The 24,479-nt window shown below is 58.4% G+C and overlaps 2 protein-coding genes across 4 annotated transcripts; one reads left to right on the top strand and one right to left on the bottom strand.

The window, feature by feature from the left end:
- The first annotated feature begins 5,034 nt into the window (after nt 1-5,034).
- On the top strand, nt 5,035-7,865 carry LOC117643541 (cingulin-like). 2 transcript variants are annotated; one of them, XM_034382474.1, is made up of 11 exons: nt 5,035-5,190; nt 5,257-5,406; nt 5,482-5,669; nt 5,736-6,130; nt 6,208-6,303; nt 6,382-6,571; nt 6,649-6,713; nt 6,787-6,862; nt 6,947-7,120; nt 7,408-7,658; nt 7,733-7,865. In XM_034382474.1, the coding sequence occupies exons 1-11, from the start codon at nt 5,046-5,048 to the stop codon at nt 7,752-7,754; spliced, it is 1,752 nt and encodes a 583-aa protein (XP_034238365.1). In that variant the 5' UTR covers nt 5,035-5,045; the 3' UTR covers nt 7,755-7,865. The 2 variants fall into 2 exon arrangements, with proteins under 2 accessions (XP_034238365.1, XP_034238364.1); XM_034382473.1 differs by having other exon boundaries at nt 5,482-6,130.
- LOC117643539 (1-phosphatidylinositol 4,5-bisphosphate phosphodiesterase) lies at nt 7,858-24,209 on the bottom strand. Of its 2 annotated transcripts, none has more exons than XM_034382471.1 (20): nt 24,072-24,209; nt 16,505-16,694; nt 16,134-16,193; nt 15,807-15,944; nt 14,451-14,530; nt 14,053-14,188; nt 13,879-13,979; nt 13,640-13,806; nt 13,357-13,567; nt 13,021-13,279; nt 12,761-12,949; nt 12,543-12,675; nt 12,293-12,450; nt 11,854-12,225; nt 11,578-11,782; nt 11,277-11,480; nt 10,968-11,145; nt 10,692-10,895; nt 10,373-10,619; nt 7,858-10,294 (listed from the first exon to the last, which is right to left on the bottom strand). In XM_034382471.1, the coding sequence occupies exons 2-20, from the start codon at nt 16,664-16,666 to the stop codon at nt 10,226-10,228; spliced, it is 3,273 nt and encodes a 1,090-aa protein (XP_034238362.1). In that variant the 5' UTR covers nt 16,667-16,694; nt 24,072-24,209; the 3' UTR covers nt 7,858-10,225. The 2 variants fall into 2 exon arrangements, with proteins under 2 accessions (XP_034238362.1, XP_034238363.1); XM_034382472.1 differs by lacking the exon at nt 14,451-14,530 and adding an exon at nt 15,140-15,219.
- Nucleotides 24,210-24,479: the final 270 nt, after the last annotated feature.

Raw genomic sequence — 24,479 nt, forward strand, 5'->3', positions numbered from 1 at the left:
CGGATTACCTCAGAATTTCCACGGATTACCCCGGATTACATCAGAATTTCCCCGGATTACTTCGAAATTTCAGGTTATCCGGATAGCGGATAACCAATTTGCTGTACATCGGATAACTGAAGTCGTTTCCCCCTCGGTGCCAATAGTATTATCGAACCTATGTGAATAAATCAATTAGTCTTATCCTTTGTGTGCAAAATTATGAGAGATTTTTTGCGTTCCCGCGCTTTAATCGTGTTCTGCTTGTAGCCATAATTTTTTGCGGACTGTGATTTGACTTAAAAAGACGATTGCATGTATGTGGTGGAATTGGACAGACGTGTCTAGTTAGGTGTCTTTGAACAAAACATTGTTAATGTTAATGGAAAGCTTTTTTATTTTTTTATCATTTTCCTCTTGAATATTATCTTGAGACAGATTACCGAATTACTTAGTGTCCTTCGCCACACTACATCCTCATATGTGTTGGGGCCATGCCTATGCCGGTGTCTAGCTGACCCAGCAGCCCCAGTTTTCTCTGAGGGACCAGGAACCCACTTAGGGAGGGAGCGTCCGAAAATTGTATTTTCCATTTGTATTTTTACTCCCCATTTTTTCCGACATGGTTTGAGGGTATGAGGCCCATCGTGATGAGGCCGCGGATGCCGGAGCGGCAACCAGATCGGTCGTTACGAGCTTCACGTGATGAAGGTGAGAACTATTTTGGTTTTGCATCACGAAAGGGAATTAAAACCGCATTCTGTGCTATGTATTTTATCTGTAAGTGCCTTGTTTGAAGATATCGTTTATGTATTACTTCTTGTCTTAAATCGTCCCTCGTTATTTTTGTATCAACATAATCATCACGAACCTTGATGATTATGTACAATTTTGCTACTTGAGTTAAGATTAAATTATTGTTCCTCCGGCAGACAAACCCACTCCCTCACCCTGGCTCTCTGACCCTCTTTGGAGAAGTCCAGGGACTGGAGAGGGTCTTGGCGGAGTCTCATAACGTAGTTCCTTGATGCCAAAGACCCTCTTTGTTGTACTCGGTTTGTTGCTGTATCAATTAAACGAATCTCATAGATAGTGGTTTCAATTAATGCCGTCCCTCCTCTGCAACACGGGCCGTACACTACACCGAGTCCTGGCTCGGGCGAACTGTGTGGATTGTGCGCAGATCTCGCGACCACTGCAGCCGCAACTGCGCCGAAATAATAGGCATTGAGCCGGGGCCTGGCTGGCTGGCTGGGCTGGATGGCTTGGCTGTGGTGGCTCGGCCCGCTGACGCTGGCTCGTTCCGAACACGGCGCTATCCGCCGCTCTGTCTCCCTCGCTCCCACGAGTGCGGAGGGAGGGAGAGCGCCTCAAGCACGGTTCGGAACGAGCCTGTCGGGCCATGGCAGGGCCACCCTTCTGGCACTGGGTGGTCGGGGTCCTGCGGTAACAATGTGTTGCCGACAATGGCCGCCCTCGCCAGCCTCGCCAGTCCGCGCCGTGCCCAGCCGTGCCTCGCTGCTTCGCTCCGAACCGCCAGAGGCAGCGGCAGCGGCTGCCCGTGGCGAGGCGAGCGGCGGCGAGCTGACCTGGCGGTGCCTGGCGGCTGGAGCACCGAGCAGGCCCTCGAGTGCACGCGGCTGGCGGCGGGGCTGCGTGCGGGGCCGCGGGGGCGCCGCAGGGGCCTAGCACCGCCACATGGAGGGGAGCCAAAACCACGAGCAGTGTGGGGGCAAGTGCAACGAGTGTTGGATGCAGTTCGGGCTATGCGGGCGACCAACACCACACACACACTCACGACGACGCGCGTACATATGCACATGTCGGCAGCAAACCAGAAATAGTACATGGCACTGTCCTCCACTCAGGCGCGCGCGCGACAGCGTGCAAGGCAGCCGTGCACGTGGTGTTGCCTACCCTCTGCCTTGCAGGCGCTCGGCCCTCGCGCTGCGGTGCACTGCGGTGCTGCCTGACGCTCCGCTCCGCTCTTCTCGACAGATAACAGCACCGGCCAGGTCGCCGACATGAGCAAGGACGCGGAGCCTCCCTCCCAGGCGCCGGCCAGGAGCGCCAGCCGCATCCCCCTGCCGACCGGCGACCATGGCTCCAAGAGCGTGAGTGCGCTTCCAGGACAACAAGTCCCCCATGTCGATCCACATTGCCTTGCAGTGCCCTGCATGGCCCCGTCGTCGGGCCTTAAACAGGGAGATGCCTTCCCGCAGGCGACGCGACTCGCGGCCCTGGTCGCCGGTCCCGGCCCTCCTGCGGCGACGGCCTCGGCCGGCGGGGCGGCCCCCCTCCCCCCTCCGGTGACCACCCCCGGGGGGCTCTCCGTGCTGGCCGAGGGAGGCTCCAGCCTGGCCTCGCCGGCCGCGTCGCCGGCCGCCACGCCCTGCAGCACGCAGAGCGAGGCGATGATCGCCGCGCCCGTGGACGTCCGCCCCGCCGGCGACAACGAGGCCATGGGGGTCGCGGAGAGGGAGCGCGCCGCGCCGCCGCAGCGCCAGCAAGGTCTCAAAGCAACAACAGTAAAATATTTTTAACTTTTAAAAAAATATCCATATTTTACCCACAATTTTTTCAATTGTAGCCCAATTTTTCTCTCTTCCAACATTTCCTGCACCTCTTTTCCTATCCGAACGTAACGGAGCTTGTGTCGAGGTGAATTATTACGCGATTTCACTGAAGGATAAGCCTGGGCGGTGCAGGTGACGCGACCCGGAACCCCTCCGGAGAAGCTGTGCCCGAAACGGCCTTGGTGCCCCCCACCGCCACCCCAGCCGCCCCAGCCGCAGCGCTGCCACCCCAAGTGCCCCCCGCCCCAGCCACCGCCACGCCGGCCCTCGCCGCCCCGCACGCCCCGCACGCCCTTCTCGTCCAGGTAAAGAGCAGGTTGGGAAGTCGCGGGAAACTTTTCTGCTCCTCCATCATCCGTGAGAGGTCGCTTTTTTCTTTCTTTTCATACGGAAGCAAAAAGTGACGAGTTTGTGTTTCGGCAGGCGGTTTGCAGCCGCAGCCAGCTCGCCGCGGCCACCTCGGGTGAACGCCTCGCCACGGTAAGGCGGGAGGGGGCCGAGGGGGGGGGGGGAGGAGAGGAGATGCGGGTCGAGGCAGTCCGCCTCGGTTCCACCGCCCTCGTCGCCAATCCCTGGAGGCACCGAAACGAGTTGATGTACCGGTGCCGGCGCTTCGTTCCCGTTCCGCTTTGTGGGCCGTTTGCCGCCCGTTTGCCGTTTGCCCGCTGCCGTTCTATTTCAGTGCCGGCCGGTCCGGTCGGTGAGAGACTGGCATGTGCCAAGCGCGCCGCTCACCGCTCTGCTTCATCCCCACCCTGGTCCGTAGCGCACGTACAGCACTCTGCAGCGACAGGGCTTGGCGTGCAACTTGAAAATGCGGCGGCGCGGTGATTTGTGAGTGACCTCTGACCCCGCCCCGAGCCTTACCCTGCCTGCTCTGTGGGCCAGACAATGGCCGCAAACACTCGGAGTAAGAAGCAGACGGGCCGGCTGAAACACTGGGCTTGTCCCCGGACCGCCCCGCCGACCGAACAGAGCGCCTCAACTCAGCCACTACACTGCGGACTCATCCCGAGAGTCGTCTTCGTCGCTCTGTCTCTCTCGCACCTATGCACTCGCCCCAAGAGAGCGAGGGAGACGGGCGGTCGTTCTGCTGCGTTCCTTTTGTCATGGAAACTCTCGGCCCGCGGCGCCGCGAATAGAGCGAGGTCACCGGGCCGTCCTTCGTCCTTTGTCCGCGGAGACGCTCTTCTTCGCGTCCTCAAACCTGCCAGCAGCGCGGCCCTGCGGCTCAACAGTCTCAATCCTTGCAGCAGAAACCGCCTTCGGAGCACGCCGCCGGGGAGGCGATCCTGGGCCCGCAACGCGCCTCCACGCCCCGCGCCGCGGCCATCACCAACTTCGCCGCCAGCGTCTCGGACGTGTTCCTGAGCACCTCCACCAGCCTGGACCAGGGCCTCACGCCCGCGCTCGCATCGGGCCCCGACGACGCCAAGGTGATGCGATATTCGCCACCTTTTTAGGTTGATGGGTACGGGCACGCCGCGAGGCCGCGAGGCAGCACTTAGCGGGAGGGGCCTTGATGGGGTTGGCGGAGTGGCGCGGCGCGGCGCGGCCCTAGCCGGGTCGCTCTACCAACCCGCCTGCCTCTTTGCCTGCGCGCGGCCAACGTGCACTCTATGAAGAGGCGCGGCACTCGACTACATGTTGGCTCTGGTTACGGTGGCGTGCCCATTAGGCGCCGAACATTCCCTCGGTGATCGTGACGGCCGCCACGCCCGTGCTGGGCTCGCCGCCGGACACGGGGGACGTTGTTGCGACGCCACCGCCTCCGCCCGCCGCCGCCCCCTCCGGAGCCACTGCCCCCGAACCGGGAGCCCCGCCGCCGCCCCCACCCACGCCGGCGCAGGACAGCCCCCAAACCACGCCCGACCGGAAGATCTCACCAGTCGCGTCCACCGCGGCGAAGAAGGCCCCCGGCGGGGCGAGCAAGACGACGCTCAAGGCGGTGAGTAATACTTGGTCGGATGAAATTCGGAAAGCGAACTCGGGAATTCCGACCGTTTCGACCCCCAGTTGGCAATCGGTTCCGCTGCCCGTTCCAGGGGGTTGCCGCCAAGCCACCCCTGCGCAGGCCACTCGTGTCCAGCTCGCGCCACGGCGGCTCCACGGGGCAGCTCGGCGTCGTGGCCAAGGACGGCAGCAGCGTGACCACGCTCATGGCGCCGGGGCGAGGCGCGCAGCGGCCGCCATCCGCCAAGAGCGCGCGCAGCGCCACCACCAACGCCACCGTCACCGACGCCGCCAAGGCCGCCGCCGTGTCCGTCAGGGGCAACGCAGCGGTGCAGAGAGCCGCCGCCAAGAGCGCCTCCGCCACGGTCAACCGCAAGGTGTCCGTCACCACGGTACGACAGAGGCTGGTTCAATCAGGACTACCGGCACACCAGCGCCGCCTTGCGGTATGATTACGAACTGTGGTTCGTCGCTCTGCCTCGGAGTGCCCCTCGTGAGTGCGAGCGAGAGCGACGGAACCGCAACGCTGCTGACGTAATGCGTGTTGCCGCGCAGAAGGCCGAGCCCGTCACCCCCAAGCTGGAGCCAACAACCCCGCGGCCCAAATCGACGCACGGCCCCAGCCCCGGCTCCGCGCGCGCCAAGCTGTCGAGGGAGGGGACCGCTCTCAGCGCCAGTGAGGGTGCGTTTTAGGCGCGAGTAGGTCGAGGCCGGAAAGGTCTTGGACTCCAACGAGGCCCTGTTGCAGGCGGGGCGGCTGCAGCGGGCAAGGCCGACGGGCACCTCACCCTGCAGGCCAAGAAGACTGCTGCCGCCGCGCCGCGCCACCCCACCGGCGTGAAAGACAAGCCCCTCGCCAGCGGGGCGGGGGAGAACGTCGCCGTCGTCAAGGCCGAAGGTGGCGGCAGCGTTTGGCTCTGTTCGGACAGCTAACCACCGCGAGAGAAACCACGATCGTCTCTTGTCTCAGCAGGACCGGCCAGCGCGTTGGAGGAGCATGAAGGGCACCTCAAGGCCATGTTGGCGCCGTTCTTGGTGCTGGTGGCCGAACTGGCTTCCCGACACAGCCTGCTGCTGGAGGCGCACAAGGGCACGGACGTGTACAACGCGGAGGCCCCGTTCGCCGCCACACTGTCGCACCGCCAAGCCGAGGCGCTACAGGTAATGTCCCCAGTCGCACTTGGTGTGAGTGTGGGAGTGACGCGCCGACACGCATGCCCCGCACAGGCCGTGACGCGGCACAGCGACCAGGCCGCCAACATCATGCGCACCACCGTGGAGGAGAACGCCCTCATGCGCGGTCTGCTGGAGAAGGAGAACTCGGACCTCATTCAGAAGCTGGAGGAGTGCACCAAGGACCTGGAGCGAGAGCGCGCCGCCGCCGCCAAGCTCAAGAATAGCAAGCTGGCGATGGACAGCTCCATCAAGCAGATGCGCACCAAGATCAAGGATGTGGAGGCCACGCTGACGGCCAAGGTGGCGGAGGACGACGCCAAGCTCAAGGAGCAGAGCGCCCTGGTGCACTCCCTCAACCAGAAGATGCGGTCGCGCAACGTGGTGCTGGAGCAGCGCGGGAAGGAGCTGGAGCAACGTGAGAAGGAGTTGCAGGCCGCGTTGACCAGGTACAACTCGCCGTGGACTTAACACCAAGCTTAAGACTCTTGGAACGGTAAGGTAACTCGAGCCGGTCTCTCCGCAGAATCGCCGAGCTGGAGTCCGGCGACGTTTCCAAACAACAGCTCAACAGCCGCCTTAGCAGCGTGACGCAGATGCTGCAGCTGGAGACAAAGAACAGGTCCACGTCGCATGGAAAAGAAGGCGGGATTAAAAGCAAAAACTAGCGACAAAAACAAGCAACCGGCTGCCTTTTCAGGGAGAAAGCCGAGCTGAAGCTGAAAGCCACGGCGGCCAAGCTGTCCCAGATTGGGATGGCCAGGGAGGCGGGCGACGACGCGGCCCCGCCGGCCAAGACAGACCTCCAGGCGGAGCTGGAGGCGGAGCTAGAGCAGCTGCGCGCCAACAGGGACGGACTCAAAGCGCAGCTCGAGCAGCTCAGAGAAGCGGTACGCCGCGCCAGCCTCCGGCCAAACGAACCTACCTACACTGCGGTCATTTTTTCGCGGTTCCTTTTTTGCTGTAGAGTTCGTCGGACATATCGGAGCTTCGCACCGAGCTGAAGTCGGTCATGGGGCAGCTGGAAGCGAGGTGAGCAGAGCGTGGCGCAAGGGGAGGTTTCTCTGCGGCTGCCTCATCTTTCTGACGGTGTTCGTGTTTCCAGGAGTCGTCAGCTGGAGAACAAGGACGCCGAGCTCAAGCACTACCTCGCTCTGCGGCCGGGAGAAACGACCCGAGAGGTACTCGTCGCGCACAAAAGACAACGAAAGTCAAAAAAAAATAAGGAAAGAAAAATGCGACTTTGGGTGGATTTGAACCCGCAGGAGATGGAGGCGATGAAGGAGATGTTCGCGGAGCTGGCGACGCACAACGAGCGCCTGGACCAGGAGCTGGGCCAGTGCCGGCAGGAGCTGGCGCGCCGCGACAAGATGATGGCGGACCAGGAGAACGTGCTGCGCGTCCGCGACAACCTCATCAGCGTGCTCCACAACAGGGAGGTGCGCGTCGAGGGGAGGGGCACGGGGCACAGTGGGCCAGAAGACCGGTGGAGGCGGCAAAAACTCTAGACGCGTTTTGAGCCCCAGAGTCGCTAAATGGGACTCGAACCGAACGTGTGACCCCACCAATGGATTGCTCTCCGAACGAGGAATCCATTGGTGGGGTCACACGTTCAGTTCGAGACCCATTGAGCGACTCTGGAGCTCAAAACGCGTCTAGAGTTTTGGCCGCCTCCACCGGTCTTCTGGCCCACTGTGCGGGTTCCTTGACCGCGAGTCTGCTCCAGGGCCAGGGCCTCCAGGGCCTGCAGTGGCCGCAGGAGGCGGCGGCCGGCCGCAAGCTGATCGACCTGCACGCCATCGTGGAGAGGAAGTCCGTGCGCATCAAGGCCTACGAGCAGCAGATCAAGCAGATGGAGAAGCAGCTCGAGTCCTCGCAGGTGCTGCGCACCACCATGGAGACCAGGATCGCCCAGCTCGAGCACATGGTCGCGGTGGCGGGGATGACCAAGCAGGCCCTCGGCAAGCCGCCGTGCAGGTGAGGGCGCACCACTGTCAAGGTGTAACTTCTCTGTGTTATAGAATGGAGCGCTACTGGCTGTGTCGTTGCAGGGTCAACGTGGCGTCGTGGTGACGAGACGACGCTCTGACAAACGTACGAAGCGTTTCAAAGCGGTCCTTGAAGTTCTGTTTTGCCGCGGATGGGCTGGTGGGATGAATAAAAAGGCCAAGGCGAGTTGCAGTTTATTTGTCTTCATTCAACTGTTTATTCATGACACCAACGATAAACAAGAAGTACATGATATAATAAACCTCGTTTACAGAAAACTCTCAATGAAATTGAAGGACATTATAACATAGCTACTAGCGGTATCCTAATTAAGCGATACCAACAAAAGAAAAAACTGAAAAAATCGGGTTATGATATATACGCCACCGTCAACGCGCACAATAACTGTCTTGTCTTCTTTGCAACTTATCAACACTCGATCTCACTCTGGTCCCGTGTACTCACGACTAAACCACCTACCGTCTCGGTACCGATTCACAGACATTTCATGGGGTGATGTACATATTATAATATGTTGGATGGCATTACACAATTTTAAACGCCCCGTAAACTGGAAGGAATTTGATTGAGCGAACGTGCATCATTCCACTGTCCACGAACTTCAGCAACAAAGACGGCTCCCTCGGATGATATACGACTTCTTGTTGAATCCAGAAAATAATTTCAGTTTTACCACTCACTGTTCTGTTTCTTTCAGTAACGCAGTAGTAAAACATCACAAATTTGTTGCTATAGTTCTTTCGGCACAGACGATTCTAAGTTGCATTAACAACAAAAAGATCAAAGTCCATCAGACACCAAACTCGCGTCTTCAATAACGGCTCTGATCTCAACGATAAGTCACCTTAAAATAAACGCCATTCCAAAGTATGGCTAACAATAAATACTCTCAAGGGTATAATAAATAGAAAACTAGGAACAATAATAAAACTTCTAAAATTTAAAGTTAAATCTATTAAGTATGCACCATCCTCCAAGGCAGAAGGTTTGGCACAAACCTGTGGTTTATAAAGGAGGGCGTTCGGGAGAAACGAGAATTGCCCTTTCAGTTACGGAAGAAATTCCACAAATTAAGAAAAAGTAAGTTGCAAGATCTCTTTTGATGAAAGAACGCCCATCCTGTATCAGTTTGGCAACAGCTAGGAATGCATTTATTGGACCCTTTCATACATGAATGAATCAGGAATCATAAATGTATGAAATAATTGTAGCTTTAAACTTGAACTTTAAAATGAGAAATTCTCATGATTTTCTTCACTTGCGCTTTTTCTAAAACATGATTTGATAGAGCGCAGCAAGCATTACTGAAAAATTTAATGCGTAAACTCCCTTTTTGCTGGTACTGTGCAAATCCCCTCATACGGGTGTTGCACGATATCTTTTAACAATCACATTTGCCATCAATAAAGATCGACTGTCAACACATTAAACACTACGTGAAAACTTGCTTGGGAGGTCTTTAGTTTTTAAAAGTTAATAATAATATTGGACACAATGCCATGGACGAATTTGTCTCGCTGGTATCAATTGACCCCTTGGATGAACTTTATCTACGTTGCAAGCTCTTTTCTACCAATCACGCGCTTTCAGTCAATAAAGGCAATACTTTTCCAAATCTTTGGCCTACTAAATCACAAATAGTACATCTGCCTAAGCTTCCTACCAAAAATAAAACCGTGTACTAAGCGTCTGTGTTACGTGCATGCAATGCTACGCTGCACACGCCCGCATCCGCCACGTGGGCACCGATTACTACAACAAATCTGGGCGTCATTAACACACATTTAACCTACACAACAATTTTGCAGAGTTCATGATTGAAACTCCATTCTTTAAAGGCAGAAAAGGTGGCCGTACTTCAGGCTTGTTCCAAAATTCTTTGTCAATTAACATAGGTACTGAGAGACCCCGGTATGGGCTGGGCATAACCATCTATGTTTGACAACTTCCATAACGGCTAGTAGATGGTACTTACGCTACCTATATTTACATTGGACCAAGATATAACCATTATCCTACGTTTAAGTAAGTTACTAAAGTCAAAGTGAATGTTGACTGGGGAAAAATCGAGTACAAAGAATTATTCCGCTGGCAAAAGATGGGGCTCAGAAGTAGCACACCACAACTACTAGGAAAGTAAATAAGTATGAAGAGGGAATGCTTAGAAATTAATTCTATATTAATATCACAATATGAAAACAATTTAAAAATATCACCTCATTTCGTATTTCGTATCGTTCTCAATGAAAACTTCGTTCTGAGAGTGCATACGCCATGGAGAGATATCGCACAGCCCGGTGTTAAGTAGAATTATGATTGAGATGTTATTTCACCAAAAATTAAGGGTGACACAACTTTTACCTCCCTAAAGGAAAATTTCTGATTTCGTTTAGAAAAAGAATATAAAAACAGGAGAAGGATTACACACGCAAAATGTGTCCATCACTTCTAAGACAGTTAGGCCAACCAGTTAGGCCACTTCAGGTGGAAGCAGGTCGTCGTTACAGTGCGACGCTTCCCGGTCGAAAAGACATCTACGCGTAGAACTCATCTTTGGAGCCCAGGTCGTACTCCGCTTCTTCGTTGTTGTACATTTTAACGAGCTGAAACAAACGTGACAATATGTTAGAAAATCTGTTATTTTTTACATGGCGTTTTTGATACTTAAGGGAGGAACTGACGTTTTGGACATCTGTGGTGAGCGCTTCAGTCTCCTTCTCGTGCTTCTTCTTAAGCTTCTCCTTGTCCTTGCCCTGCTTCATTTGCGCCATCTTGCGCTCCTCCATGAACTTCTTGGTGTTGTTCTGCTTCTTCTCGCGGAGGCGCCGGTCCTTGTCACCCTTCGTCTTGAGGGTCTTGTCGTTGGCGACCTCCTTCATGGTCTCCACGGAGATCTTGGCCTGGCGGGTGTTCATTTCCTTCAAGTCTCTGTCGGAAAAACAAAGAAATTTTGTAAAAAACAAAGAAAATTGGCAACTTTTTTCGGTAAATGCGTTTTACCTCTCGTGCTTGGCTTCCAGGGCCTTGACCTGCGCAGCCTGGGTGGTGGTGAGCAGCGTCTTGAGGATCTCCTCCTGGTCCGCCACCTGCTGCCGCATGGCCCGCCACTCCGCCTTGCGGTGCCGCTCCACCATCTCGGACCACTGGGCCGTCTGCTCCTGCACCAGCTTCCGGATGACTGGGTCGGACATGCACTCCTCCTTGCTGCGGGCGAGAAGGGGGTGGGTTAGAGAGAGAAAAGGGGATGACTGGAGGCGCCGAGTGGTTCTGCCTCACCTCCTGCCCTTGGCCAGCTTCTCGATGGCGGCGCACTGGGCCTTCTGCACGGAGAGGCGCTCCTTGGCGTTCTTCTTGTGCAGCGCGTCCAGCTCCTTGTGCTGCTTCTTGGCCGTCTTCTGGAAGCCCTTCTCGTCGCGCAGCGTCTCCACCGTCAGGGCCTCCAGCTTCAGCTCCTCTGCGCACAATCGGTTTCCGGTTACCTCGCGTCAGGGCGCCGCACGGAACAGTGTACCTCCCATGGGTTTTCCATTTGACGTACGCCGTTTCGTCCGGTCGCCCGCTTCCCGCCCCACTTCCGGTCCTTACCCTCCTTCTTCTCCTCCGCCTTGCCCCCCGCCGCGGCGCCGCCTTTCTGGCCGGACTTGGAGCCCTTCTTGATGGCGCCCGAGCTGGGCACCAGGTCCTTGGTGTTGATGTCGGTGGCCTCGATGCCCATGGCCTCCATCTGCGCCGTGCGCTTCTCCTGCGCCGACAGGAAGGCCCGCGGGTCGGACAGCGCCGCCATGAAGTCTGCGAGGAAACGGACACATTGCATCACCCGGGAAAATTCGTGTTGCGTAGAGACCTTAACACGTCTAGGACTGTAGTGTTTACGAAAAGCGTGTACCTTCCATGCCGTCGGGCACGTAGATCTTGAGCTCCACGTTACAGAACAGCATGGGCAGGGACATGGGGAAGTTGGCCTCGGTGCGGAGGGAGATGTGGCGGTAGCCGGCCTGCAGCCCGTCGAGCGGCAAGATGCGCTGCCCCAGGAGCTTGCCCGTCTCGTCGAACACGCCGAAGCGCAGCACGGCCAGGTCGGGCAGCACCACCTGCACCGGGAAGAGCAAAGTTACGGGCTGGCGCCACCGGGACTCGAACCTCGTACAGCACGGGGCGCTACCTTTCTGAACAAGAAGGGCTCCTCGTTGTAGACGGGGTTGAGGCCGTTGGCGGGCACCATGCGCGTGCGGAACTCCTTGCGGATGGTGTCGGTGGGCAGCCCGTACATGTCCACCTCCACGTACGTGCCCACCTTCTTGTCCGACAGGAACTGGCCGGCGATCACCTGCACGGCGCACTGCGCCGCGATGACGCCGTCCACGGGGGACTCGGCGAAGGGGTCGAAGCTGCGGTCCGCGCGCCGCATGAAGTCCGGCTTGAGCAGGTAGCCGCAGTTGCCGTTGTACTCGAACTTGCCCTGGTTCAGCTGCATGGGCAGGTCCGACGTCTGGAAGTTGAGGGACACCATCTGGCAGCCCGCGTTCCAGAACACCTGCAAGCGGAAGGGACGTGGAGTCGCTGTAGGAACCACCGCCGCGCCGGGCTGCAGGGCTGCCTACCTGGGGCATGTAGTTGGAGGAGTCGGCGCGGGTGCCCCTCGGGTAGATGCGGCTCATCTGCCGCTTGTTGTAGTTGACGAACTCGATGGCCTGGCCCTTGAGATAGCCCAGGCCGGCTGTCTCCGCGAAGGACGACATGTTGTGATGGATGTTTTTCTCTGTAAACAAGAGGATAAATCACGGTTCACTCGGGCGTTGGAATACCGAAGGCCAGAGGGAAGGGGGGCTGCGCGCTGCGGCCTATCTTTACCCTCTGCCACGTCGAAGCCGGAGAACTTGACGGGCTGGGCGTAGTTTATCATGGAAGACAGCCAGGGGTGCACGTTGGTGGTGGAGCCAGTGTGCTGGACGGGGGGCGGGGCGTCCGGGGCGCCCTCCTCCTCCTGCAAGTCACAAAGGCCGTCAAAACGAGCCTCGGCCGCCACAGCACAGTGCGCCAAGCACCGCACGGGTCGGTGCGACCCTCACCTTCTTCTCCTCGGGGGGCGGGGCCGCGGGGGCCGAGGCGTCCTCCTTCTCCTCGTCGTCCAGCACCAGCTGGCCCTGCCGGAACAGCTCCAGCTCGCGCTGCTCCACCTCCTTCTTGAGCCGCTTGTTCTTGATCAGGATCTTGCGCTTGAGCGCGCTGGGCGGCGGCAGCGGCACGCCCGGCTCCAGCTGCAACCACAACGCAGGTTAGAAGCTACAATGCCGGCGAGTCGGCGCCGTCGAAAGGATCTGAAACCCACCGGGTGGTCGGGGAGCGGCTCGGTCTGCAGCAGGTCGCCGAAGATCTCGTCGCAGTACTTGGCCATCTTGAACTGCTGCGTCTTGCAGCAGTGGTTCTCGAAGGACAGGACGATGGGGTACTCGGAGGTGACGAAGGCGCAGTCGCGGATGGCGTAGATGACGTCCTTGAACAGGATGTCGGTGCACATGGCCTTCCCGTGGGTGATGATGGGCTCCTCGTCCTCGCCTTTGCCGTCCCAGCAGTCCAGCTCCACGCACCTAAAAACCGAAAAAAAAGACAGTGAAGCAGCGCTCTTACCGGGAGTCGAACCCTAGCCGCGGGAAAACCCTCGCACCTGCACCCCGCCAGCAGTGTCTGCCGGTACATCTCGACCGAAGATTTGCCACCGAACTGGCGCCCGGACAGGTAGGTGTTGTGGGACGAGTTGATGTAGTAGTGGGCCATGGGCTGGTCCATGTCCATGTAGATGTCCAGGCGGTCCAGGAACACCGGCGCGTTCTCGTCCGACATGAGGTACCTGATGAGCCCATCCTTGGACAACTTGCCTGGAATCGAGAAGAAGAAAAAGAAAGATGGAGACATTGTGGACGCTGTCCGCGATGCGACTCGACACTCACGTTCTTTCTTGACGTCCTCGCTCTGCTCGTACGTCTCGATGATCTGCGTGGCTCTCTTCTCGTCGTACAGCGGGTACAGGATCTCGTTGAGCCGCGGGTCCCTCTGCTTCTCGTTCATGAAGTCCACGAACTGGGTGATGTTGATGGTGTCGGACTTGCCCTGGGTGCTGCGGCAGAAACAATCAACGTGCTCACCGCGCCGTTTTACACTGTCGTCGTTTCACTGTTGGAGCACTCACATGGACTGGAACAGCTCCTCGATGTCGTTCCGCGGGCAGATTTTGTGGTACAGAGTGTAGAACTTGTCGAACGTGAAGGCGTCCGGTTCGATCGAGTCGTTCTGGAAAAGAGAGTTCAATCGCCAATCGCCACAACATCTTTGGACCAGCAAGGCGATCGCTGAGATCCTTTACCTTGCCGCTGGGTAGCTCCAGGTCGGCCAGGCACTGGTACACCAGCTTCTCCGTCTTGCCGGACGCGAAGGTCCTGGCGATCACCTTGACGGGCACGAGGCCCTTGGCGTCCGTCAGCATCTTGAGGCGCATCCAACTGCGGAAGGGGAAGGGGGTTAGTCGGGGACAACCACCAACCGTCCGTCTCCTGCGTCCACGGATATTTTATGCTCGATGCTCGATTCATTACTTGGGTTACAGATTTTATCAAGACTTGAATTGATTTTATTCGCGAACTATTTTCCAGAAGGCGTCCTGGTGAGTACGGTAGACTCGAATGGCCTGCCTGAGGGGATTGGCGGGTCTGTGCGAGACACAAGCGAGCAAGCACTCGACGGGCAAGTCCGTCCACAACTCACTGCTTCATGAGACTGGTCCGTGGGCAAATGTTGTTGATCTTGTTGTTATGGGTGATCTTCCGCAAGCCAGCCTGCCAGGTCTACGCATGCAGAGCGGAACAAAAATTATAGTCAATGTCAGGAAGGCATAAGGAAGCATAGAGAGAGGAAAAAACATGATAATATCGACAATAGCGCAGTCCGTCATCATGGCCAACAGTGTCGATGCTGTGCGTGCGCGGTGCCCGTCCCTTCGGGTACGCAAAGCGAACCGCCCCGGAGATCGTGACATGACGAGTGTGAACAGCTACACCCCTAGTTGCATGCCTTATTCACGTGAGTCAAGAGTCAAAACAGGAGCAAAAATAGAACAAAACGTGTTTGTCATCACAAATGGTGAAAAGGTTTAAAGTCTCCACGGTCGCTCATGCCATGCAGTTTGCGTCAAACTAATTCTGAGGTTATTTTTTTTTAATTCACAGTGCGCGTGCACTGTTCCCTCCGTAGTCAAATGTTCTACGCTACTGTGAAGAAAAATAAACTTTTGCCGCAAAAAAAAATTCAAGAAGAACGCAGTTAAAAAATAAATAAAACTGGAGGGCGTCTACCATCCTCCTGCGATGCCGCTTCGAAGGCAGGCGCAAACTAGTGCACGCAAACTCTATCACTGCTATCGCACCGCTATGTACAGCCCTCCTACTCGCACTTACTGCTTTTTCAAATTCGTCATGGGACACACGTTACTAGCTTTAATGTTGTGCGTGATGGCGCGCAGGCCGTCAACCCACTCCTGGAAACCACAACGTCGCTTTCAGAGAAGAAATATAAAAAGAAGTCCACCGATTTGGTCCAACGTTACAGCCCGCACCCATCCCTGTCGGCGTGGAAATTTAGAGGGTCCCTGATAAAAATGCATGGGGCGCCTGGGAGGTAGGCAGACCGAGGGCTCGGTGGTTACGGGCGGCCCGGACAATCTCCCCCCCCTTCCCCCTCCCCCTTTCCCGCGCTCTGCCGAAGCCCGGCGCAGCCCGGCGGCAGTGGCCAGCCACAGCGAAGCCTACAGTGCACTTGCATGGGCCCGAACGGGCCCGACCCAGCAGCATAGGTCGATGGGTTTGCAGGGAGGTCGAAACGGTTCACGCCCAGCAGAAATCCCTCCTACGCCTCGGCCAAGTTCGCCAAAGTTTGAACAGCAGGGGTTCGGCCAAGGCTTGGCCGAGCCCCGCAGTGACGCGGTGCACAACCAAACCAGGCATTTATGTAAGGCTCTAAGGGGTGTGGGAGGGCAAGTTGGTATCACAAGGGACGCAACGGCACTCCGATTGGAAAAACAAAAACGTTAGTCCCGCACTGATTTGCAGAAATGGCGTCGGTTACCTTGGCCGTGTCGCTGTTGGGGCACACGACGTGCTGGTAGTTGATGTTGATGTAGTCCGTGCCGCTGCAGATGGTGAGGGACTTCTCCTCCAGGTCGGTGCCGTGCTTGGCCTGCAGCTTCTCCGTCAGTTTCATTTCCTGTGGACACACGGTGTCGCGTGACACGCGAGTTCGACGCCGCCCTCCGCCCTCGAAGCGGACCGTAACTGCCGAGGGCATTCTCCGCAGTTGCGGTCGTTTTCTGCGGGCGACGGCGGGCGAGTTGGCGACGCTAAACGGACAAGGCGCTCCATTATTCCGCGCCGGGAAAATGAATTAGTGAGTTACCTTGGGCAGGCCGCCGGCGCGGATGTCGCTCACTTGGCACAGCTCGATCACGTCCCCATCCTGGGCGGAGGCAAACGACGTGAAAACGACATGGAAAGGTCATAAAAACGACATGAAAAGGACGCCCTGCAACAGAACTTGCGCACGACGCCAGTGGGCCAGAGGACCGGTGGAGGCAGCCAAAACCCTAGATGCGTTTTGAACTCCAGAGTCGCTAAACAGAACTCGATACGAACGTGTGACCCCACCAATGGATTCCCCGTTCGAAGAGCAATCCATGGGTGGGGTCACACGTTCGGTTCGCGTCCCATTGGGCGACTGGCGCTAGAATTTTGGCCGCCTCCACCGGCGGGCCACTGTAAGGCACTGACCTTGCCCTCGCTCTTCCAGTAGATGAAGAAGCCGAACTCGTCCACCTTGAACATGCATGCCGCCTCGATGCCGCCCTCGTCCGTCCATCGGTCGAACACGCAGCCGTCCAGCAGCGGCTGCGGCACGGGGATCTGCCAGTCGAAATCGAACTTCTTCGTCATGGTGCCGCGGAGTGGTCACCGTCTGCACCTGCCAACCAGAGCACGGTCAATCCTTTTTTTTTTAAGTCGGAGTGGTGGCGCAAAGCGGCGAGCTTGGCCCTCCGCGCTCTCTTCGCACACTTCTGGCCTGGAGTGTGGAACTCAAAATGGGCTGGAACGTGTTTCATGGGCCACGTACGACAAATATACGCGACTCACGCCAGCAGTTTATAAAAACTTAATCAAACATTGTTGTTTTTTTTGCGGTGTACGCCCGCACGCCGCAGTCCCTAGCGGCAGCGTGTGGAGCCAATCTGTGAGCGTGCGGCCGGTTGAGGCGCTCTCGCAAACTAGCAACTAATTTGCTTCCCAAAGTTGGCCACGCTCCCCGGCAACATCGCGCAGGCCGCGCGCCCCGCCCCGCCCCGCCGCGCCGGGCGGCACGCTGTCCACATAAGCCAATCAGGATGTGGATCACCCGGGGACCGCAAAGGGGGAAGGGGGTGGGGGGGGAAACGTGAGGCGTTACTTTGCGGCGCCCGCTCGCTTTTGTCATCCCTCCCCCCTTTTTCCGTGACACGCGGGAAAACGCGGGAAAATAAAAAGGCCCTCTCGGATGGTCGCCCTTCATCAAAAAAGTAACCGGGCCAGCGCGCCTCTCGACGGAGGAGCTACTCGAAACTCTGCTCGGCCGACTAATGTTCTTTGTTTTTGTTTCGCTCCGCGAAATAATTAAAAGCTTGCGACGTGAACAGCAAGCGAAGCGGCCAGGGACTCGCATTCCGAAGTGCTTTTCGTCGCTCTGTCTCCGTCGCACTTGTGGGGCGGCCCGCGGGGGTGCGAGCGAGACGGAGCGATCCGCCCCGACGCTACAATTCCCCGGTCTAATCTCGGACACTGCCTGGCAGTGCCTGGCAGTGCCTGGCAGTGCCGCACTCATCGGAGGCCAGACCGGCCGGACCATCATCACGACGGCCTTTGCCGCCTCCACCGCCCCACTGGCGGGCATCTCGCCTCGCGTCAATTCGATCCGAGCCGCCCCAGACCAATTCGTGTCAACCCCAAGCCGGGCCAGCCAGCGCCGCGCCGTATTGGCCCACTAGCGGGCCTGGAGTGCCGAGAGAGAGGGAGAGAGACAGCCGAGTGCAAATAGCAGCGTCTCGCCAACGGCACGGAAACCCTCTTTGTTGAGACCTTCAAACATGTCGCCGCCTCCATTTGATCGCGAGACTGATTGATGACGGTACACTGGAAAAGGGAAACGTTCCAGAAAGAAGAGCAACGCGCGCTCCCTCCAGCGAGGCAGTCTCGAGTGGAGTCAGCCTGGCGGGTAGGCAACCGCCCGGCAGCGAGCGCAGCGTAGCCTTGCCGCGGCCTACCCGCCAGGCGCTCGCCGCGGGCCTTCTTTGTGGACGGGCCCACAGTGGGCCAGAAGACCGGTGGAGCCGGCCAAAACTCTAGACGCGTTTCGAGCTCCAGAGTCGCTAAATAGGACTCGAACGGTACGTGTGACCCCACCAATGGATTGCTCTCCGAACGAGGAGAGAGGTCTCACGTTCGATTCGAGTCCTGTTTAGCGACTCGGGAGCTCAAAACGCGTCTAGAGTTTTGGCCGCCGGCGCTGGTCTTCTGGCCCACTGTGGGGCCGGGCCGCCCGCCCGGGGTGGGGGTGGGGGTGGGGGAGTTTGAGTGATTATAGAGGGCGGAGCACGGAGCACGTGGGGTGGCGCGAGCCGCGCGAGCACACCTTGAAGCTGGGGCATCGTGTTGCATAACGCAGTAGCGGCCCGGCCTCACCTACACTCTAAATGTAGGGTGCCCAGTAACTGGGCGCCTTTGTCGCCCGCCCCACTTTTTAGGGTGCCAAATGTCGCCCAGTTTCTGGGCACCTTTGTCGCCCAGTCTCGGCGTGGACAAATCATACAGCAACCGGCCCTCTCCCATGGTAGAGGATGCACAGGTGTCTAGTTCCTGGGTGACTAAGGTGCCCAGATTCTGGGCACCTTTGGCACCTTAGTCGCTGCTGAGCCATGGGTGAAGGCAGGTTCCTTTGTGGATTGTCCACCCCTAGACTGGGCGACAAAGGTGCCCAGAAACTGGGCGACATTTGGCACCCTAAAAAGTGGGGCGGGCGACAAAGGCGCCCAGTTACTGGGCACCCTACATTTAGAGTGTAGGCCTCACATCCCGAGCGGCGTCGCTCTGTCTTTCTCGCACCCCTGCGACCTGCGGGACGCCCCTCGAGTGCGAGGGAGACAGAGCGGCGTAAGGTCGGAATGAGCCAGCCGGCCCCGGCGTGGCGCCGGCGTGGCCCCGGCGTGGTCCCGGCCTGACGCCCCGCACCCATCCCAACGAGACTCCCAGAATGACAAACACCCGATGCAATGCAATGTCTGAAATGGGAGGCGGATCGCTTGTCTCCGCGGTCTGCGGCTCGCGTTGCATGTAGGCCGACGGCGCCTCGTCGCATGCATCATGCAGGATGCATCATTCAGGATGCATCATGCAGGATGAGCCGATTGCCAGACCAGTGTACACGACGCCCCGTTAGGCCAACGGCGCGCTTCTCGGGGTGGCCGACCGGCGGGCAGGCTGGAGCGCGCCGCCGCACAGTGGGCCAGAAGACCGGCGCCGGCGGCCGAAACTCTAGACGCTTTTTGAGCTGCAGAGTCGCTAAACAGGACTCGAACCGAGCGTGTGACCTCACCAATGGATTCCTCGTACGGAGAGCAATCCATTGGTGGGGTCACACGTTCGGTTCGAGTTCCATTTCGCGACTCTGGAGCTCAAAACGCGTCTAGAGTTTTGGCCGCCGGCGCCAGTCTTCTGGCCTACTGTGCGCCGTGCCGCCGTGTGCAGTCCTCGCAGGCACGCCGATTCACCAGGCCACTAGGAACGAGTCGGCCCCCGAGGGCAAAGCGTGTAATGGACCCGTGGGGCGCGGTCCCGGTAGTCTCCGTCCCTCTCACACCCCTACAGGGAGCACTCCGCGAGTGCGAGAGAGACAGCGACCACTGGGACTGGGTTCCGGGCATGCGGAAGAATCGACCGGCAAATCGGTTAGTCGTCGCGTTGTGTAACCGATCCGGACTAAAAATAGCCCCCAGTGTAATTCGTGGGCAACGAGTGAGCATTCCGCGAACCCCAACAGTCCTTCCACCCCGCGGTCTACCCCGCCCCGCCGCGCCCCGCCCGTCACATGCAAGCATGCAAGCCCCGGCAGGCAAATTTAATGCAGTCTGCTGCTTGCTGCTCCGGGCTGCCTTTTCAGGGCTCCAGCGGAAATGGTCGCCGTGCCTAGTGATATTGAAATTCTCCACCCAGAGGCAGCCAGAAGCAGCCAGAGGCAGCCAGACGCTGGCACTCACACCCCGACGCCCCCGGACTGCTGATGGCCGGGCATGACGACACGCGCGCGCGCGCGCGCGCGCACACACACACACACACACACACACACACACACACTTCGCTAACCCCCGCCGAGAAAACAAGAACTTAGTCGTGGCAACAGCAGAAAATTACTGTTTTTTGGACGAAATTAAATAAATAATGAATCCGAATTAATTCTCACGGGCACTTGAAACCAAAGCGTTTTTTACGAAACTGGGAAAAGTCCGGCCAAGCCGTGAGCGAGGCAATTATTGAAGTAAATAAGGAGGATTACTAGGCTCTTGGCTGCCGCAACAAACTCCTTCGGTTTCTGTTTTGATTTTGCGTATCGATTGTAAAGCTCGGTCGGTCCAGCTTGCGTGGCACAGCTCGTATCGTCCCGCGGTGTTCCCCGCCTCATCTAGCGCCCGCCCCGCCCCGCCCCGCCCCGTCATGTCCTCGGGATGAATAATAGATGAAGCCAGCCGAGGCGAGGCCTCAACGCCGAACAGGAGTTTAGCACTCACTCGTTGCGCGAAAAACGCAGTTTTTTGGAAGAGTGAGGCGGGGCCCGCAGGGCGGGTAGGCAACCCCCTTGAGTCCTGCCTCACTGCTGCGCTGCGCACACCACCTCACTCCGCTACTCCCCTAATCGACCGGGTTCATGCATCCGCCGTGGGCTTGGACTCCCTGCTGCCTCGGCGTTTCGGCCCGGAGGCGGGGCGGCGGCGCGGCGGCAAAAACTCGCGCAGATGTCCGGATTGAAGATGACGACGGCTGGGGGCTGCTGGCCCTGCTGGCCCTGCTGGCGCCAAGGCCACGGCGTTCAGGGGAGCGGTATCCCCCCAGCCCCTTCCTCTTCCGGGGGCAGAATCCGGCGGCAGGGTATTCCGTATCGCGTTTCGCGTTTCGTCCCGAGCTGCTGCCGCCGGTTTTCGTTTTCGGCCAGAGGGCCGTGTGGCCCGTGCAGCCCGCGCGGCGGCCGCTCCTTTTTATTTTCAAAGTTGGTGTCCTTGAGAGTCCCGCACCGCGCACCGGGTGGCCGTACAAGCATAGTATCATCTTTTTCCAAGCGGTGGCCGGGCGCACAGCCCGAAAAGATAAGGATATACTTTTGAGGTTGGTGCCGCTGTGGCTGGTCATTTCGAAAAGAGTTGCATTATTTTTTGGACTGCCACACGCCCCTTTTTTATTGTACGAGACACGCCTGGAAGATAGGCAACCTTTATTTACTCTGTCGGAATTTATCAGCAAAAAGCAAGAAATGGGCCTCGTCGAGGCATTTTTAGCTCCAAACTTCTTTCTCTCTTGTTTTTTCTTTTTTATACTAGGTCAAAGTACTATGTCTACAATTGTCTACTAACCGTCTACAATGGACTGCACTCTAAATGTAGGGTGTCCAGAAACTGGGCGCCTTTGTCGCCTGCTCCACTTTTTAGGGTGCCCAATGTCGCCTAGTTTCTGGGCACCTTTGTCGCCCAGTCTCGGGGTGGACAATCCACAAAGGAACCTGCCTTCACCCATGGGTCAGCAGCGACTAAGGTGCCAAAGGTGCCCAGAATCTGGGCACCTTAGTCGCCCAGGAACTAGACACCTGTGCATCCTCTACCATGGGAGAGGGCCGGTTACTGTATGATTTGTCCACCCCGAGACTGGGCGACAAAGGTGCCCAGAAACTGGGCGACATTTGGCACCCTAAAAAGTGGAGCAGGCGACAAAGGCGCCCAGTTTCTGGACACCCTACATTTAGAGTGTGGTTGTTATATTTTCGTGCGTTCTTGCGTGGGGCGTGCCTACTTCACATGGGTATTTTTCGGGACGCTTTTGGCAGTGCGGTCTCAGATCCCTTTGACCTGCCCACGGCGAGGGCGTGTCAGACGGTGTGTGTGTGTGTGGGGGGGGGGGGGGGTTGGTGTGTGTGTGTGTGGAGGGGGAGGGCGGCCCCAGGCACAGGGCTGTCATTATTTGCCACGCAAGATAGCGCGCCGTGTATTACAGTGGGCTAACAAGCGCGGCATCCCTGCAGTGAGGGCCACGCGCCACGCGGACACGGGCCTCTGTGTTTCACGTCGCTCTGTCTCTCTCGCACTCACGAGGACGCCCTACGGGTGCGAGAGAGACACATGCCTGCCGCACGCCACGCGAGCGTCAACCAATCAGGCATTCGGGACAATTTGCGAGGTGGCGCTCCGCTACCGCCCGGAAACGGGGTTCAAAGTGCATGCCGAAGTGGCCACTGGAGTGATTGCGTGTGTGTGGGCGGTCGGGGAGGGTCGGGGTGTAGGCTCCCAACCTGCTTGTGAAATATTCAAGTGTGACCCGCGACCTGGGCCAGGCCAGCACGGAGTACATGGGGAAGGGGGCGAGGAGGTCGACCTCGTAACCGACGGGAAACTCGTCCAGGCAACCCAAGAGCATGCCCAAGAGCGAAGAACGCCGACGCCACCGCGGCAGAGCACCGTGTTTTGGAAAATCGAGGCAACGAGGCCGGGGAAGTGGATTTTCAAAAGTAGGTTACGACACGTGAAGTGGGCGGCAACGGCGATGTCCTGACTCCAGCGCGCAAGGCACCCCCGCCCCCTCTCCGGATCGCCTGCTGCACTTTTTGCAAGCCTCTCAATGGAGTTCCCTCCTTCTCCCTCCTCTCGCAAACACGGCTTCTTCCAACACGAAACGACAGAGAAAGACACCGCTGCGACAAATTCGTCGACCAGCCAGTTACTCTGTGTCGCGGGACCGTGTGGCCGGGCTGCCTGCCTGCCGGGCTGCCTGTCGGCCTGCCCCACTAACAGATAGAGCGACCCATGTCACGCAATCGAAACGAAACGACGAGTCGTAATCGTGTGTGCTGCTCAGAGTAAGTTTGATGATCCATATATGAGAAAGTTTTGTCTTTCGTCTCCGTGACTTTTTAAATTTTAGTGAGACACGACACTCGTCTGTGAGTCGCCGTATCTCTCCTGCTCGGCTATTCTTTCTATCACTGAGCTGACAGAGTTTCATTGAGCGAGCTTCTTTTGAATGAGAGGACTGTCAGGAACGAAACAGTTCCTGTCGAAAAATTATGACAGCTGACAGACCGAGCGGCATTCCGAATTCATTGACATTGTGTCATTGTATCTGTTGGGCTGCAGCCGTCCATTGTTAACTGTGTGACGGCACGGCACGGCAAGGCACCCACCCCTAGCTTTGGGGTGGGTGGGCTCCGCAGGCTTCAAGCTTCGCCACCTCGCTTTCTGTCGCCCTTTTCCTCACCGCCCAGCCCTACCTCTGACATTTCGCTCTCCATGAAACACAAAGGGAACCAAACAAACGTTTTCACTAACGGCCCTATTCTATGTTTGTCGGGTGCTGTCGAGAAGATACCGGTCGAGGGCCATCTTCGTGCAGTACTGAAAGAAAGTGCAAACGGCGAAAAAAGTGATAGGCGTCCTCAATTTGTTTGCTGGCACACGTAAGTCAATGGCCACACGCATGCATGGCGGCCCATACCAGATTTCCGCTTCTGTACATCCGGTATCCCCAAGGCCTCATCACTGCATTGGCGGTGTGGGCGCGAGTGATGGCAACAGCAGCGACCACCCGGTGCCACGGGCCACCCGTTTGCAGCCCCTCGGCTCGGCGCGGCTCGGCGTGTGAAAGCAGGGCGACCCTTCTCCTTGGCCGTGCTTCGCCTCGCCCTGCTTGGCCCCGGCGCGGCGCTGCTCATCGTCAGTGCTGGCAGCGCCACTGGAAGCGACGCAAGCGACGCAAGCGGCGTGGATTGAGCGGCCTTCCAGGCTTCCAGCGGGCTTCCAGCAGGCTCCAGCGATTCGCAGCCACCCCCTGCCCCCCTCCCATTGTTTCGCTAGGAAATGCCGCTCGCCGCCCGCCTTGCCGGGCTGTGCCGCGGCTGTGCCACGGCTGTGCCGCTGTGGCGGGCCAGCAGCGCAGCCAGCGCAGCCCCACCCCCTCCCTTGGAGGTCACGCGGCAGCGCGGCAGAGTGGCTGGTCCTTGCCGGCGTGTGCAGCGTGTGCACCCGGCCCCGTCGCCCCGGTCTACGGCCTACACTCTTACCTGCGTGCATTATCTGGGGCTGCCGGGGGTGGGCACTTCCCGACGCGTGCTGGCGGCTGGGGCTGGCGGATCGGGCTGGCGGCACGCGGGACACGCGGAGAAGGGGCAGGCAGGCAAGGCAGGCAGGCCGCTCGGCACTGCCGCTCTGCCGCTGGCCGCTCGCGTTGGCCCCACTCGTCCCTGCCGGCGTGCGCGTGGCGCTTGCTGTGGGCGACTGGTGCGTCTGGCTGCTTCTAGTGCCCCGGCCCGGCGCTCCCTGCCGCCCAGCTTGGGCCCAGCCAGCCCAGCCCCCCGCCACGGCAGTCGCGGCCAGCGGCAGGGCGAGCAGGCGGTCACAGCCACGTAGGGGGCGCGAGGCGCGAGGGGGGCGGGCCTTCGGGTCCCGCTCGGCCGGCGCTCGGCTGCGCG

This window comes from Thrips palmi, unplaced genomic scaffold (genome assembly GCF_012932325.1).
Source record: "Thrips palmi isolate BJ-2018 unplaced genomic scaffold, TpBJ-2018v1 HiC_scaffold_17, whole genome shotgun sequence".
Lineage (NCBI taxonomy): Eukaryota > Metazoa > Arthropoda > Insecta > Thysanoptera > Thripidae > Thrips > Thrips palmi.

Excerpts from the sequence above, each read along its gene's own strand:
- LOC117643541 (XM_034382473.1), top strand. The coding sequence starts at position 5,046 with ATGCGTGTTGCCGCGCAGAAGGCCGAGCCCGTCACCCCCAAGCTGGAG. Across the intron at positions 6,131-6,207 it reads TTGCAGGCCGCGTTGACCAG|AATCGCCGAGCTGGAGTCCG; the intron begins GTACAACTCGCC and ends GTCTCTCCGCAG. Across the intron at positions 6,714-6,786 it reads ATGGGGCAGCTGGAAGCGAG|GAGTCGTCAGCTGGAGAACA; the intron begins GTGAGCAGAGCG and ends TCGTGTTTCCAG.
- LOC117643539 (XM_034382471.1), bottom strand. The coding sequence starts at position 16,666 with ATGACGAAGAAGTTCGATTTCGACTGGCAGATCCCCGTGCCGCAGCCG. Across the intron at positions 13,568-13,639 it reads CGAGGACGTCAAGAAAGAAC|GCAAGTTGTCCAAGGATGGG; the intron begins GTGAGTGTCGAG and ends TCTCGATTCCAG. Across the intron at positions 12,226-12,292 it reads CCTCCAACTACATGCCCCAG|GTGTTCTGGAACGCGGGCTG; the intron begins GTAGGCAGCCCT and ends TTCCGCTTGCAG.